The sequence below is a fragment of the Grammomys surdaster genome, unplaced genomic scaffold (assembly GCF_004785775.1).
Source record: "Grammomys surdaster isolate TR1022 unplaced genomic scaffold, NIH_TR_1.0 126531, whole genome shotgun sequence".
NCBI lineage: Eukaryota > Metazoa > Chordata > Mammalia > Rodentia > Muridae > Grammomys > Grammomys surdaster.
In genome coordinates, this window is record NW_021621323.1 from 16,939,342 (window position 1) to 16,956,667 (window position 17,326).

The following is a 17,326-nucleotide window of genomic DNA, read 5'->3' on the forward strand; positions in this document are numbered from 1 at the left end:
GAGAGAGAAAGAAAGAAAGAAAGAAAGAAAGAAAGAAAGAAAGAAAGAGAAAGAGAGAAAGAGAGAAAGAGAGAAAGAAAGAGGGAGGGAGGGAGGGAAAGAGAGAGAGAGAGAGAAAGAAAGAAAGAAAGAAAGAAAGAAAGAAAGAAAGAAAGAACGAAAGGAAGGAGGAAAGAAAGAAAGAAAGGAAGGAGGAAAGAAAGAAAGGACAAACCTTTGTTTGACCTGATGTATCACTGTATTCAGACTTCCCTCTGAGCTATTTGATAACCTATCATTGCGACTCTACTCAGCCATGTGAGGTTATTGTACTCTTCCTGAAGATTAACAAATTCATCCTCCTGATATTTTTACTCTATTGTCCAAGCAGAAAATACGTTCAGCTGTAATTTCTAAGTACATACTTTTATTTTTCTATATTAAATCCTATCCAGAAAATTTCCCATAATTCCACTTCTCTCAAATCTAAACAACAGTGGTCATTTTCATTGCAACATCAAAACATATAGTGACATAGAGATGGTATTTCAAATTTTCAAGTGAAAATCAAAATACTGAACTAAGAATGCAGGAAAAGCTAACTTTGGGTATCTTGTCAGACACCCATGGGTGACAAAAACACATCTTGCCTTTGCTCCTTTACTGATAATACAGATCTGAAATTTGAATCTTATTAACCCAGTGAGTACTTATATACAGTGAATTCTACAAAACGTTTGAGAGCATGAAACATAATAAATTTCATTCTCCAAAAAGGTAGACTTACAGTTATATCCGCCATCCCCCCACATGACTCCCCCAATCCAAATGCCTCTCATGAAATACAAACAATCAGAGAGTAAAGCATACTTTTCATAGATCTCTGGGACCCACTGAAGTGGACAAAGTCTCTTAATACAAAACCATCTGGTGATGAAATATTATTGTCTGCAAAATATTGTGCCACCTATTGCCTCCTATGCCATCTCCAAGTCACTAACAAGAGAGTCGCATCTGAACAGAAGTGCAATGGTGCCTCACGAAGATGAAATTCTCTGCCTTAACTTTGGTGTAAATTAGAAATTTCTATTATGTATAAATGTGTTGTGTTGGAGAGCTGGAGAGATAGCTCAGCAGTTAAGAGCACTGACTGTTCTTCCAGAGGTCCTTCGTTCCAATTCCCATCAACCACATGATGGCTCACAACCATTTGCAATGGAATCCTATATTCTCTTCTGATGTGTCTGAAGATAGCTGCAGTATACTCATATAAATAAAATAAATAAATCTTTAAAAAAAAACTTAGAATGTGATTTGGCAAAAAATAAATAAATAAGTAAATAAATAAATATTATCAAGGATTGACCTAGTCTGACAAATACAGAGGTGGATGCTCACACCCAATAATTGGACTGAGCACAGGGTTCCCAATAGAGGAGTTAGTGAAAGGACTGAAGGAGCTGAAGGGGTTTTTCAATCTCATAGGAAGAACAACAATATCAACCAACCAGACCCCCAGAGCTCCCAGGGACTAAACCACCAACCAAAGAGTACACATGAAGGGAGCATGGCTCCAGCCGCATATGTAGCAGAGGATGGCCTTGTCAGGCATCAATGGGAGGAGAGACCCTTGGTCCTGTGAAGGCTTGATGCCCCAGTGTAGGGGAATGCCAGGGGAGGGAGGTGGGAGTGGGGAAGCACCCTCATAGAACTCATAGAACCAGGAGAAGGGGGTGGGATACGGGGGCTTGCAGGGGGCGGGGGGAACCAGGAAAGGGATAACATTTGAAATGTAAATAAAGAAAATATCCAATAAAAAAATAAATGCATGGTGTTGCTAATAAAAACAACAGCATAAATAAAGGTGTACAAGATCAGAATCCTGTGAATACTAATTCTTTTACTTTTCAGGCACACACACAAATATACAAAAATAAAGATAATTTAAAGCATCCTCTTCTACGATACATGATCCATATGAACAGACAATGTGCGTTAGTCTAAAATTTGATTACAAAGCTAGCTTGGTCTCTCTTTCAATTTTCTTTAATTAGCAATCACATCCACACAGTTGAACAGCAGCTACAAACACATTCTGGGAAAGGCTGGTTACCAGCTGACTGGATTAATGATGTAATATACTGACACCTAATGTCTGGTATGAATCACTGCACACTAATTTTGAGTGTTGGGTATTGCATATTGTAGCAACAAAGCTTTGTTGGACTTTAAATTGAAACTTCTAGAAATAAGTGAGTGAAGAAATTATATTTTGCAATAAAAAATGTATTTAATTTTATCTTAAGTTTTGTTTAATAGCATTACCTGTTGACAGTATCTGAATTGAGAAAGGAAGCTGATACTAGTCAGGAGGGCAGGAGGTAGCACATTTGGAAAGTGACACCCTTACCTGTTAGAGGGACACAAGACACTCCAGCATCTTCTTTATGGCCACAGTTATGCTCTCCCCAGGAGCTCTTTGGACACTGCTCAATTGACAGCTCATTTCCGGTGCAGCGTACTTCATCCAACAATATTGGGCCAGAGCCTTCCCCAAAATGTGCCTGATGCCATGCTTTGGCAATGCCACTGAACAAACATCAAAACAAATGAATTCTGGATTCAACAATGAAAGGCACTTCCATCTTATTTGCTCCCCCACCCCCGGCTTTGGCAAACACAGAGTAATTAAGCCCACTCCCTAATTTACTCTCTTCTTGAGGGTCTTTACTCTCTTTGGTTCACCACTACACGAGTTTAAAAATGCTTGGCATTCCTCAACCTTTATCCTCCCTTTTGCATTAATAACGTAATCTCTGTGTTGTAAACAGTAACAGTACTGTACTGACTACCCAAAAGAAACACCACATATCCAAGCCTCCTACTAGAGGGCTGTTTATGACATACCATAAACACCATTTTAATAATGTCTAAGTACATTCAGTCATTCTTGTTGCTGTACACCTATCTATACCATCTGTCTGCAGAAGTTCTTCATCATCTCAAAATAAAACTTTACCATTAAGTTCTTAACAGTGCTATTTAGACATAAACTGCTGTGGACCATCTGAAGGCACCATCCTCAGTCTATCTCCTTCATACAGCACATAGAGCAAAGGTAAAAGCTGGGACTGGAGAAGCTACACTGGCCCAAGTTGTGCCCCTTCCATGCACATACTGTTTTGGAGACAAGGTCTCAAACCATAGCTCAGACTACTCTGAAAACATCTATGTAGTCCAGGCTAGCCTTAAGCTTACAGTAATCATTCTCCCTCAGGCTCTGGAGTGCTGAATTGGAAGCATGAGTACCGTGTCCAGCAAGATGCTCTAGTAAAGGCCCAGAAGTAAAAGCAAGAAAGAATCAGAGGTCCAGATGATGGTGGACCCACGAAGCTAAAGTCAGCTGGCTGCCTCTGCTCTCTTCTCTAAAAAACCAATTAAGTGCATGATTAAATTTGTTTAAGCTGTTGTGATTTTCAGCTCCTGTTTTTCAGTCAAGTCTATTTCTGACAAACACAGCATCACACAAATGTACTCATAACAGACTTCTACAATTCCAGATGTGGCCTTAATTAAGTGAAGATGACCATCACCTGCTGAAATGGCTGACTTGCGAGATGGTGTTTCAGTCCCCATAGCCTTTATCCTTGGACTTTAACATTTATATCTTCAGCTCTTCATTGATATTGTGCCTATTTCCTTACTCATTATAACTATCTCAAGAATTACAACAAAAACAAACAGATTAAAAGAAAAATGTTCACTAAGTGGGTGTAATTTCCACTGCAATGATGGTAAAGTCTGATGCAGGCAATTTCATGGTGACAGATCTTATTTGATTCATTTTATTAGGTATTATAAAAGTTATAGAGGTCTCAAGGGTACTCATGTTGAGAACAAAATTTTAAGTTAAGCCCCTTTTAAAATAAGACCAAGACAAACGCATAAGGCATAATTACACCATTGTGGCCTGACTAAGTCTGCATACAGTTCAGAGTGGGGCAAAGGGATGGACTGAGAAATGCCTATGGGGGAGGAGCTTGGGAGGGAATCAAGAAAAAGAAAAAGGACATTTTCCTTTGTTAAGCTAAAATATTTTAAAATTCAGAATCCAGACACTTGACTCCTTCTCTGCTTTTAACAACTTGTCCCAACAGATAAAGTCCCAGTCCCAGCATGCCTACAAATAAAGATCAGAATCTATTGAGTAGATGTAAAAGAAAAGCCAACAATGATAGTCTAATATGAATGGTATTAGCAAAATGAGTTAACTTACAAATGACTTTGCTTTGAGGTCTCTGCCTGAGATTCATGACTCCTTATTTAGAAGAATTCAGGATGGGACAGGGGAAGCCTTAGCTAATGGCTCTAGGTGAGATAACAGCAAATGATGACCCATAGACCGAATCCTGAATGGCACCTATTGCCATGAAGCCATTCTACTAAGAGGGATGACTACAAGTTCTGAATGGTCAAAGGGAAGGTGAAGATTGAAATGATAATGTAATGGGTAACACGTAACATCAACTGAAATCCAGTATTCTTACACAAAAGTCAAACTGTGTTGGAGCCAAACCATGTTTATGCCTAAGACAGCGCTGGTGCCACAGTGACATAGTTGAGTGACTACAAAGTCTAAAGTATTTGCATCTGCTTTAGGATGGTTTAAATGAGAGCTGTCCTCCATAAGCTCATGTACTTGAACATTTGAGCCTAAATTGGTGGTGCTGTGTAGGAAGGTATGGAACCTTTAAGAGGTGGAGCCTCACTGGAGGAAGTACATTACCGCTTTGGGAACTTTAAGATTGTATAGTTTGGCCCCACTTCTTGTTCATTCTCTCTGCTTCCTGTGTGTGATGCACATGTATTTGGCCAGCTTCTGGCTGGCACAAAGCTTGTACCACCATGCTTTCCCTGACTACTGACATGATTTCCCCACCCTAATAGAATCTATCACTCTGGAACTATGAGCAAAAGTAACCCTCTTTCTCTGCTAGTTGATTTTCATGGTGATAATTTATCACAGCGGCAACAACAAAATAACTAAAACATGGTCCTTTACAAGAGAGGGATTGATGGAAGCAAGCACAGAATGTGATTCAGGTGACCCGGAGCCACCCAAGAGAATGAGCCCAGACTGGGTCATGGGGAAGCCAGGCTTAGGGAAAGGCAAATTAACCTCCTCCTTGGAGCTTTGCACCAAGAAAAGATGTCAAGGAAAGAATTTCAGTCTGTTCAATTCACTGACTACAACAAGGCTAGAAGGAAACCAAAACACCGGGGGATGATGTAAAATTTGATCCCAAACTCCTAGCAGGAACAAAATTAAATCCAGATGGTTTAAAGATGGAAAAGGGGGGAGGGGAATGGAGAGGAGTGGGGGTGTGGAGGAAGTGTGTGTGTGTGTGTGTGTGTGTGTGTGAGAGAGAGAAAGAGAGAGAGAGAGAGAGAGAGAGAGAGAGAGAGAGAGAGAGAGAGAGAGGGGGGGGAGAGAGGGAGGGAGGGAGGGAAGGAGGGGAATAGTAATAATAGAAGTGTTGTTCTTATAACCTTGGATATAAGAGATGTCTTTCTCAACAAGACAGGAAGCCCAGAAGGCAGAATATGAAGCTTTAAAAGGTTAAATTTGAGTACATACAAATTGGAAACTACCACATAATCAGTCACAAGCAAACTGAATACTTTAGAACAAAGATTTGCAATACATAACAGCAACCAAACCAATTCTTGGTCATTACTGAGGATAGGAATCTTATTAAATTTTATTGAATAAGAAAACAACCAATTTCGAAAACAATCAGGTAACGGGATGGATTAAAGTGGAAAAAGAATTACCTGTGGCCTGTGGCCACTGACCATGTAAGATGTTCAAGCTCCTGAGTGGTTGAATTCAAGCAAAATAAAGCATTCTTACTTGTTACATTTTTTTCACAGATTTAAAGGATTAATACTATTTGAATGCAAAACTTTGGCAAAGGCTTTCTGTCCCCAAGGAAAAAGAACACAAAGACTGGTGTCCTCTGTTGACTGGGAGTGAGCCCATACTCTGAGGCAGAATAACTTAACTATGTTGGATTCCAAGTACTGAGTGATTGCATTACAGTTTCTCAGATAAAAGCAAGAGACCTGCTGCTTGCCTTTGGCCTGTCTCACATACTCACAAGAATCCAGTACTAGAGAGTGGCAATTCCAAACCATGACCCAAGAGAAGTTACTTACGCCAAAGGATTTCTAAAGCACCAATGCCTATTTTGTTTTCTGTCTCATCTATTTCCATATTTTCCCCTGAAACAACATCAGGTTAAACATCTCAAAAATATTTCATTAAAATAATGGATCATAGAAACAATAATAAACATGAAGGGGGGAGCACTAACCAGAAAAATATCATGCAACATCAACTTAGTTTTCTAGTTTAATGTTTGCATTTATTAAAATTAGGATGACATATGTGCATGTTTATGCATACACATACACATATACATACACATATACATATACACATTCCTTCAGCCAGGATTTTCTAGTGACCTGATGTTGGTTTTCATGGGGAAAATGAAGAAATGTATTATTTCTCCTAAAGAGATCAGGCAGTACCAGGGAGAAAGCTAGGACTTCAAAAAGTTCTATGAGAATTCAGTGAGACATGTGTGCTCTGTCCTTCTCTTATGAAAGTAATTTTCACACTAGTCTGCCAGTTTCGTGCTGAAGCTCCAAAAGGTCCCTCCTTTCATGCCCTGACCACAGAGAAAGCTTATAGGAAAAGCTGTTCTGATAAAATGCACTGGCTTATTTTGTGTGAAGCCATTGGTCCTAGGTGACAGCAGTTTCCAATGAACATTGACTAGTTTCATTCTGTGTCTGACCCTTATCGAATGTGTTCCCTTCACTAGTCAAAGCACATGGACCCATTATAGATAGACAACGCCAAACAAACACCACCATCTGGCCCAAACTTGGCCACTATTTGAAGTAGACAAGGTAGGGAGAGCAGATATACACAGATAAGCATATACTCTTTAGGTTATAAAGGACTGGCTCTTTAACTGCACATACCAATTTGTGACACTGTGACCTGTAGATATAGGTGATGTGTTTATAAAAAGATAAAGAGATATAGAATATGTTCTGTGGGTGTGTGGTGAGGAATGGAGGAAGGAGATGTCTTAGCTGGGCCCATGCTGAGGCATCTCTTTCCCCTGAGGGACCAGCCACACACCAGTATAGTATAGAATCGAGTTTATTAATGGCATGGGGAGGGGAGTTAAGAGAGTAGTAGAGACAGAGAGGGGGAGAGAGAGAGAGTAGAGAAGTAGAGACTGGCCATGAACACGTGGAAAGAGAGAGAAGGGGCAAAGGGGACAGAGGGATCTAGAGAGCAAGAGAGAGAGAGCAAGAGTGAGAGGAGGGGGCAAGCAGCCCCTTTTATAGTGCCCCTGACCTACCTGGCTGTTGCCAGGTAACTGTGGGGTGGAGTTTAGACAGAATGCCAGCATTAGGGACTCATTTTTAATGATCAGTACTGGCTCTGTCTGGAAGGCAGTCCCTCCACTAACAGTGACTCCCGATCTGCAATGACTTCTTATGACTTGCCTGGCACTGGTCTTAGGGCATTGTGCATATTAACTTTCCCTACAACTTCATGATGCTATAACACCAACTTTACAGATAAGAAAACTGAGGCTGACAGTTAAATAACGTTCCCAGAATCTCACTATGTCTAAATAGCAGCTACCAACAGGCTCTGAACATCTAGTGTGTTAGAACTTCCTAGGGTACTTTGAATTGATGACAGATGCTATATCTAACACAGTCCAGCCAAAACACTGTCACTACCATTTTCTTTCTTTCCTTTCTTCTCTGTTTATTTCAGATTTGTGTTTTAGTTTTGTCTTTTAACAGAGTATATAGCATGAGTGAAAAACAAAGTCCTCTATTGATGGAGGTCCGAGTCAAGTCTGTTTCCCTCTAACAGGATAGAATCAAGAACATGGCTCTGGGTGGGCTTAACTCTCCCATCTGTTAATAAACTTTCCTCTGTGGTCAATCAATTCCATATATCTAGAAACTTTTCATTGTGAATGTGTAAGGTTTTTTTTTTTTTAATGGACAGGGAAATTTTAAAAAAGAAAAAATTTTAAAAGCAACTTATTCAAAATAGTTTTTATTCTAACTATTTAATATGATTCTGTAGGAACACTTTACAGTTCCCTCTAAGGAGGGGAGGGACACTAATGGAAAGAAACATTTAGAATAATTAAATTTCTATGTAAATTACAGAACTTCAGCACAGTGAAATGTGATGTCATGCTAAGCTGTGCTTTTAAAGGTTTCTAAAGCCATGAGGAAATGCTTTTAATATAAGTTCACAGAAAGGAAGCTGAAAATGTCTCCACCTGAATTTCACGGAGTACATACACACCCCCAGGTTATCTATTAGACAGCATCTGCCTGTCTCCCTTTTTTCTTTTCATGGTCTCCACACTCTGAGTTAATCAAAATTTAAGTATCTTAAGTACGATGATTCCCTTTGCATTTAGAAAGCTTTCCAACTACCAAAACACAGAGATGCTATTAAAATATGAGGGTCAAAATGACAGACTCTCACAAGGAAATTGTAACTAGCACTCCAGCGACACACCACGCAGTTAGTTTCCACGCAGTTAGTTTCCCTTCGCCGGTTCAGCAAAGCAAGCAAAAGTGAGAGGAAATTTGCCTAAGAACAAAGCATGAATAAAGCATGAAACAACCGCTCTGTCTACCATCAACCATGAACCATTAAAAACAATTTCACCCAAAGCACTTAGCCTTTCAATGAGCAAGCACGGAGAAAGAGGATTTGCATAGTATCACTTGGCTTACAGTTCCCTCAGAGCTTGTATTCAAGTGATGCTATGCAAATCCCCTTCCTCCTGTGAAGCTGGGTTGCTTGTTGCTTAGGGCTTTCTGGCTTGCCACAGCACCACCAGCCTTTATTGGTGTAACCCATAAGCAGTGGGAGGTCTTAGGTCATTAAGGGAAGACTGTGGGACACTGGGCTCTTCCTTCTTCTCCTCACCTCCCAGCCCTGAGGTACGAGTCTTGTTTTAATGTGATGTTCTGCCTCATCACTGTCCCCAAAGCAAAAGGGGCCAACCAACCAAAGAGTGAAGTCTCCGAAACTACTCCCAGATATGTGGGAGACTGAGGCAGGAGGATTACAAATTAAAGACTGTCCTGGACTACAAAGTGAGTTCATGGGCAACCTGGGTAAATTATTTTCTTTCTCCAAATAAAAAGTTTTTTAAAAAAACAAGAGAGACAGAGATGAGGATTTGAGCTTAGTGACAGGACACTTGAATGTCAGGAGTCAGTCTTCAATCAAAAAAGGAAGCAATGAGCTAATCCTGAAGAGAATAAGACTTTACTTAATCTGTTGGCACAGGCTTCCTAGTGAGCGTGCTTCTGTCTCCTCTCCAGCTTCTATTTGTCAACAAGATCTTTTTAGGAACTGTTTTTACAATGAAAATACACGAAAGAATGCCACACAACAACAGGAACTTTTATCATCACTTGATAACTCCATGTATCCTTAGCTTTCCATACGTCATTTAAATTTAATATGCATTTTTCTAAGTAACAAAATGTTGCCTTTCTATCTGCCTTGTGGTTTAGAGTAATCCTTACTGTAAATTTTAAAATCACAAGGGAAATCCAAGAGATGCCCAAAACAATATAGGCTGTTTCTATTCCCCTTGGTTGCCTTCCAGAACTTGAAAGTAAAACTGTTTTACTGAAGCCACTACACATTTTTGAGAGAGGAGGTTGGGGAACTGGAACTAACATGGAAGCCTCCTTGAGAGGACTAGCTCTTAGAGTATCTGAAGGTGCAATGCAAGCTAACAATGGAGAAAAGCAATCACTATCCTGCCCAAACAGAGAGACTGCAACCAGCAACAATGAACAGCATGGCAAAATATCCCTAACAATGCACTCAATAGGTACTTATCTCTTGGGGGTAATGAAGAATCATCTAATTGGACTTAAGGTCTATTGAATAGGGGGGAATTCTTGTCTGGTAATGTATATCTAGCCAATTACCCACGACTTTTAAGGTCATGACCCCTAGGGAAAAACCTATTTCTGCCACTTTCTAAACCAGTATAATTTCTAACTGCATTCTAAATCCTTACCCACAGATAAGTGTTAAGTCAGGCCACTCATCAATGAAACTTCTCTTTACAGCAGATAAAGACAATTACTGAAATCCACAGCTGGAAGGAAGCATAGAACAACTGACTGTGGGGTGCCTGACCTCAACGGTTACATCTACAACATGATTCCTATACCCAAGGCTTGGGGAACATCACAGAAGACAGGGCAGAAAGATTTTAAGAGTCAGAGGAGCAGGATGTCTGCTATGAGATTATGTTTTCTAGGTAGGGAAGCTATACCCAAGAAATCTCAATAATACGGATGCCTAAATAAGACCAGCACAATGATAACATCAGTGGGCATGCCAATGTGGACGTGAGAAATCTTATAAGGCTCTATACCTAGAAGAAGAGCAACAGGCAATTAATGACTGCTGAGAAAAGAAGATCCAGTCTTCACCAGAGACAAACCCACGTGATCTCAAGTAGTCAGTCCTAAACACATATACACATGGGCAGCACTAAATGAACTCAGCAGGTCATAGTTTGTATATACATGTGTGTATATATGTTTATATGTGACAGTAATAATTTTAAAAGAGGTCCGGAACTTGAGAGAGAGTTTGGGGGCACAGGAGGTGGAATGGCGAAAGGAAGTATAGAAATGATGTAAATAGTGTACACATGTATTAAAGTCTCAAAAACTTAAAATTTTTAATTAATAAAAAGTCAATATAATGCCGGGCAGTGGTGGTGCATGCCTTATAATCCCAGCTTTTGGGAGGTAGAGGCAGGTGGATCTCTGAGTTCGAGGCCAACAGAGTGAGTTCCAGGACAGCCAAGGCTACACAGAGAAACCTTGTCTTGGGGAAAACAACAGCAGCATGCCATTGGCTTAGTCTTTAAAATGCTGTTTTGGGTAAAGGCATAGATTTCTTCATGGTCAAGGTGAAAATCACTTAGCACATTGTGAACATAAGTAAATACAGATCAGTAAATACAGATTATACAAATTAGAGTGCTTGGAAAATACAGAATCCGGAGATATCTCTAAATAAAATGAAGAAGGTCTGGGTAGAGAAATTGCAACAGAAACATCTCACCACCAAATTCTCAGCTTACTTTTAAACTAACACTCCCTAGTTAGATTGACCTTGACAGCTTATGTATCTTGTATAGTGGTTACTACGTAACTCAGCAACGTACATTAGAAAACATGTTATCTGGGAGAAAGCTGTTAGGAAGAGCCTAATTTGTAACAACTCCAAAGTAGGAAGGCCGCAGGCTTGGAGAAGACTACAGGTGTTCATGCAGCTATGCTGTTTTATCTCCAACAGCAACCGTTGAAAACACTAATAACACTGGCCTTGAAACTGAGACCTAGACAAGCAATAAAAAATGATCTTCATATTTCACGATTTGTTATGGTTTTATTAAAAAGAACTAACTAGCCCTATATCTGACCCACCTAAAGAAAGCGATTATAAGCAGCCAACTCTACTCCTAGGGATTAAAGTCAAAGCCCCTGTTTGAGGATTTCTTATGCTGGTTTGTTTCCCACACATAAGCTATAAACCAGATGTCAGATCCAGTTACACAGAGAAAGTGAAGATGTCACTTCTATGTTCAATTTTAGTCTTGCCATTATGGGATAAAGCAAACAAATAAACAAGGCAGACCAGTCTATGACTGTGACTCCTGGTGAAGGGTAAATCACAGGTAACCTATCACCTGTGATGATGCCTAAGCAGAATACTAGCTCCAAGCTAAGCCACTGTGACTCATTTCCAACTTCAGGACCTGGAAGAATGAAAGAAGCAAATAAAGGACACTAAGAAGATGGGACATTCTCTAGTGTGTCCATTCGAGAAGTCTGAGCAATGAAAACAGAAGAGACTGTGTCATAGATTCTAAAAGACTTCAGGGACACGATGTCCAGCTACACTAAATTATCTTGGACTAAATTCTCCTTTGGATCAACCATAGTACAAGACACTGTGTGAGTGATAACAAACACTTGAATATGATGAGGAATTAGGCTAATTATGATAATGATAATTGAATGTAAAATATTAACTTTTAAGATATCTCATGTAATCCCAGGTAAACTTTTAGCCATATTAACCAATGTTAGAAAAGTATAATATTACTGAATAATCACAAGCCTGAGAGGACTGTGGATGTTGGTTTTCACCCTGATGTTCTCATTAGATGCTTCATTCCATTCCCTATATGGGAATTACTTCTTTTGTACACGAATAAACATCCTTTGTTCTCAGAACATAACAACAAGAAAAGGAAGTGATCTTCTAAAGTTTAGATAATCTTTGGGAAAGTTAGATTTAAAGTAAGCTAACAACGAGTGTGTCATCCAATGACTTAGCATTTGTCAAAACAAATGCTGTAGACAATAGCAGCCATTACTAGTGAGTAACACAAAGGCTACTAAAGAAAACAGTACAGTCCTTAGTTCAGACACAGGCAAGTTAGACCTATAGAATATGTATATACTCTTCAGTGAGCTTACAGACCTGTACCAAGATCAAAAATAGCCTTTTCTATTGGTTTAAGGAAATGTACAATTTAAACAAGAGAGTGAGAAATAACACTCTCTTTGGTGTATGAAAGTAACCACCAAAAATTAAGAAAATAAAATAAATCAAAAGCAGTGCAAAACGAACCTGAGTCCCAGCTGCCTGCAGATGACTTCTGCGTCTGCATTGTCCCATTGGTCATCACAGATGGTCCCCCACTGGCCAGCGTGGTACAGCTCCACTCGACCTTCATGTCCACTGTTCCCACCAGCAAGGCGAATGACCGGCAATACCGGGCCTGTGTGATACAAAGTTAAAGGCGGCTTCAAGCCGTGATTTTGTACTTTTCAGTTATAGTACACATATTCCATCTTCTTCCATTCTCAGAAATAATATTAAGCTACACCAGTGGCATGCACATACAAACGCATATCTAATAGATACTATGAGAATCTTGACCAGTTACAATACTCCAAACTGAGTTATATTTAGAGAGGGAGCTACTTTGAGGAAATAGTCCTAAGTCAATTTTTTTTTAAAACTCCAAAACCCAGAAAGCACACAGGAACAACTTCCAATCATTTAAGGCATAGTTATTTTTTGTCAGATTATAATGAAGTCATTAATTTTGTATTTAAATTAATTAACATTGAACACGAATTGAACAGCTTCAATGTGTAATTATTAGCCATAGTTCTCATGTCTATTACATATTTGTTTTCAACATGAAATTACTTTTACATCGGTAGAAATCAATGCAAATTTCAATCTACTTCATTGTAGTATAATAGTCGTCTCCTCCAGTTCACTCGGGTACAGCTCAGTTCATACTCATGTCCTGTGTTAAGGACCCCCACAAGTGGCCACATTCTCACAGTCTTGGTGCCTTGTAAATCTCTAAAACTCTCTGTCACCATTCCTGGCCCATACACTTACTGATGACTACATGCCTCTGTGCCCCTCTCCCCCACGCCCCCAAAAATAATCCCACATTGATTCCCACCTCAGAATCCTTATTTTTGCTGTCCCTCATGCTTGAAAGGAATATGTCCCTTATACTTGCAGGCATCCCCCTGGTTTTCATATGACCCATCTCTCTCCATTAGGTTGTCAACCATCAACATCCCTTCCCCTAGGAAGACTTGCCTCACTGAGCCCAAATCAGTATCCTAGCTAGTTCTAGGTGCAAGGTGTAATCTTAGCTCTCTAGAAGTAGGAGGAGTGTCACAAGCTGAAGGCCAGTGTGCTCTAGGTAGTTGGTTCTAGACCATCCAGTGGTACACGAAAGACTCTGTCTCAAAGTAACAAAAATAAAAACTAATAAATAAAACATAAAATGGCAGTCTGAGGCTCACCCTGCTCTACTTACTAATTTCGCCTCTTGGAGACTTGTGAGATGGTGTAATGGGTTTCCCAGGGTACCCTGGGAAAAATTTTTTGAAAGCAAAAGAATTAAATAGCAGAAAGTTCAGGAGGCTGAAGGTTTGGCCTCAACTGGGGAGAGTGAAGGATCAGATAGCTCTACCCTTGGTACCTGGAGGCAAACTCCCTCCACTGAGGATAACCTTTGAGCTTGACTGCATTAAGCCCAAGGTCAACAGTTAGATGCATCCTTGAGGCAGCTGACTACTGTTCACAGCTGTAGGTCTGAAAACTCTTGACGCCCCAGCATACTACTTAACATCCACAGACACATCTCTCTGACAGAGCAGTTAATCCTTAGGAGGTTTTGAACATGCAAAGCCATGTCTGCCTGTAGATCCCAAAATTCTGACAGCATAGAAAGGAAAGAATTTTATGATAGGTATAGGTCAACAGAGAAAAGATAAATGGGAGTGAAAATATCACAAGCAGGTCTATTTCCTTGTATACTATGTAAAAAACAATAAGTAAAAATAGAAACAATAAGACTGGGAAGGGCAAAAGATGAAATTTATAGGGATAATAAAAGAAAAGGAAAAATATAGATAATATCAAGATGTAATGGGCATCTCATGCTCTGGAGAAAGGATCACAGCTGTCAGACCACACCTACACCATTCCCTACCACCAGCTCTTCCGAAAATCCACACCAATCCCTCTAAATTGGCCTTTAGGGTGTCTTGTGATGAGTGGGTTGTGTTGGGTTGGGTTGGGTTGGGTTGGGTTGAGTTGAGTTGGGTTGGGTGTGGTTTGGTTTTTAATATCCTTTCCACTTTCCCCAGGACCTATACTCAAACATTGCCATGAACTGGCAGCTAGCATTTCAGGTCCTATAAAATAGCTGGTCATGGTGTTATCACCAAAGAAAATGTAGAAAGCCGTATGCTGTGTATTCATTAGCTTCCAGTTACCTATTGAATCTGAAGGTTACGTATTCAAATATATTGTTCAAATTCAGAGATGTACATTTGCATGCTTATACTATATCACCTTACACCTAGTATGTAAGTTGGAACGAGCCTTTCTTTTCTCAAGCCAACAACCAACATAAGGGAATAAGCTATCTACAACCCAAAGGAAACTGCTAATATTACGATTACACCCCATTCCAATGGCTTAAGTGGGAAATGTTTGTTATAGGCTTATGTGTTTGAACCCTTGGTCCACAGTTCCTGCAGCTGTTAAGGAAGGTAGCAGAGCCTCACTGGAGGAAGTGGATCACTGGAGACGGGTCTTAGAGCTTTGTAGCTCCACCCTACTTCCTGTTTGCCATCTTCTTCCGGAGTGTGAATGCCGAGTGAACAGCTAGCTTCTTGCTCTGACAGTTATGCCTTCCCTGCCTACTGCCATCTCTCTCATGCCATGATGCACCATGTCCTTCAGAAACCGTGAGCCAAAATAAACCCTTTCTCCCTTAAGTCTCACTTGTCAGGATATTTGTCACAGTAATGAGAACGCAACTAAGATGATTATACATTGGGAAAGCACTCTGTCCCAATCGCAGTATTTCATATTTGATATCAAGAAGATCTTGCACCTTCCATGGTTTCCTAATGCCAAAGTAAGTGTTTTATGTGCAACATGATATAAAGTGCATAATATTTTTGTAACTGAGTTATATAAAAAGAAAATATAAGATTAGATATTATTGGAAAACCAAACAGAATTCAGAGCTATGCATTTGTTTTCAACAGTATTTAATTATATTGTTGAATATCATTCAGACTTATTTCTGTATTTAAGCACTTAAGGAAATGATTTAACTAAGACACATTTATCATCTAGAACCATATTTAAAACACAGTAAAGTTAGAACAAGATTTTTTTTTTTTTTTTTTTTTAGGATGGGAGAAGCTACACATGATAGCAGCTGCCACCTTCTTGGGTCACGCCCCACCCACCAGATGTCTATTTCACAAAACACTATGTTTTTAAATCTCCTTGACAACAAACTTCATTCCAATAAATGGGAATATGGCCCAGTCCAGATAATGAGGTTTGGTTTGTTATTTTGTTTCCTCTGAAAATCCAAAGGCAGATGTTAGTTTTATCAAATGGAAGAAAAAAAATCTATCAAAACGTTTGGGTTTTTATACATGGAAGAAACTAATAAAGATGGGTTTGTAAGGGGAAATGAAAAGACTAGAACACACATACACACATCACACATTTGAATATGTATAGGTCAAGGAAATCAAAACATCAAATCAGAAACCTTTAAAAATTTTTACATTTTAAATATTTATTTCATGTGCATAACGTTTTCCCTACATGTATGTATATCCTGTGTATGCCTAGTGACCTGGAGATCAGAAGAAGCACCATTATCTCCTGTAATTAGAGTTGCAAATGGCTGTTCACTACTAAGTGAGTACTAGGAACTGAAACCCAGTCCTTGGCAATAGCATCAAGTGCTCTGGCGGCTCTGTCATCTCCTCAGCCCTCAGAAGCCTCTGCCATCAGGCTTGAATATCTGCTTGTATCAGGTTTTGTTATCTAAGACATGACCAAAAAGAAAACGGGCAATTTGCAGATATAAAATAGAAATCCAGATGTTTTTGTGCAAGAATTCTGTCACCTGGCCAAGGGAGGCTGAGTTTGGCGTCTGGCCTTCAGGAAACATCACTCTGAGCTGCAAGTGTCTTCGAAGCTCGGTCAACCAGTGTGAAAAGAGAGACGCTTAAAGAGAAGCTTAGATATTTGAAGATTTCTTCCAACTCCACCATTCTATGTTAGAATTTTAAAATCTGTGTCAGCAAGACCTTGAAACTCATTCATAAAATAAAAGCATGCAGATGGGGTCTACTTTAACTCATTAATATACATATCAAAGGTGCAGGTAGATTGCACTTTAGAAATCCCCAGCACTTAACTGGTTAACATGGTAACATCTATAACTGAATTCATGCTACAACAGCCATCAATCAAACAATAAACAATATTACAAATTGTCTTCACAGCCAGAAAGCTAGGTTGCTCTGCTCTTATTAAGAAGATCTTGTGCTTAAAGGGACGGAGCACTAAAGGATGATATGGACAGTAATATTGGCTTCTCTGGTTTGTGTTTGCTGGGTGATAGTTTATATTCTTTCTTTGATCAAAGCAGGGTGTGGCCACTGGTAGATTGTCCGCTTCAGTGGCTAGTGCCACATCTATGTGCGCTTGGAAGTGCTAAAAGACTTTAGTGTGGTACATACACACACACACACAAAGAGACAGAGAGACAGAGAGAGAGAGAGAGAGAGAGAGGGAGAGAGA

The 17,326-nt window shown here is 39.6% G+C and overlaps 1 protein-coding gene across 1 annotated transcript in view; it reads right to left on the reverse strand.

Moving 5' to 3' along the window:
• Window positions 1-17,326, reverse strand: part of Prss12 (serine protease 12) — a 58,801-nt gene that overhangs the window by 30,941 nt on the left and 10,534 nt on the right. The window contains exons 2-3 of the mRNA XM_028760475.1: window positions 12,794-12,944; window positions 2,390-2,568 (exon numbers count right to left, since the gene is read on the reverse strand). Coding sequence (XP_028616308.1) covers window positions 2,390-2,568; window positions 12,794-12,944 — 330 coding nt within the window. The remainder of the gene's footprint in view (window positions 1-2,389; window positions 2,569-12,793; window positions 12,945-17,326) is intronic.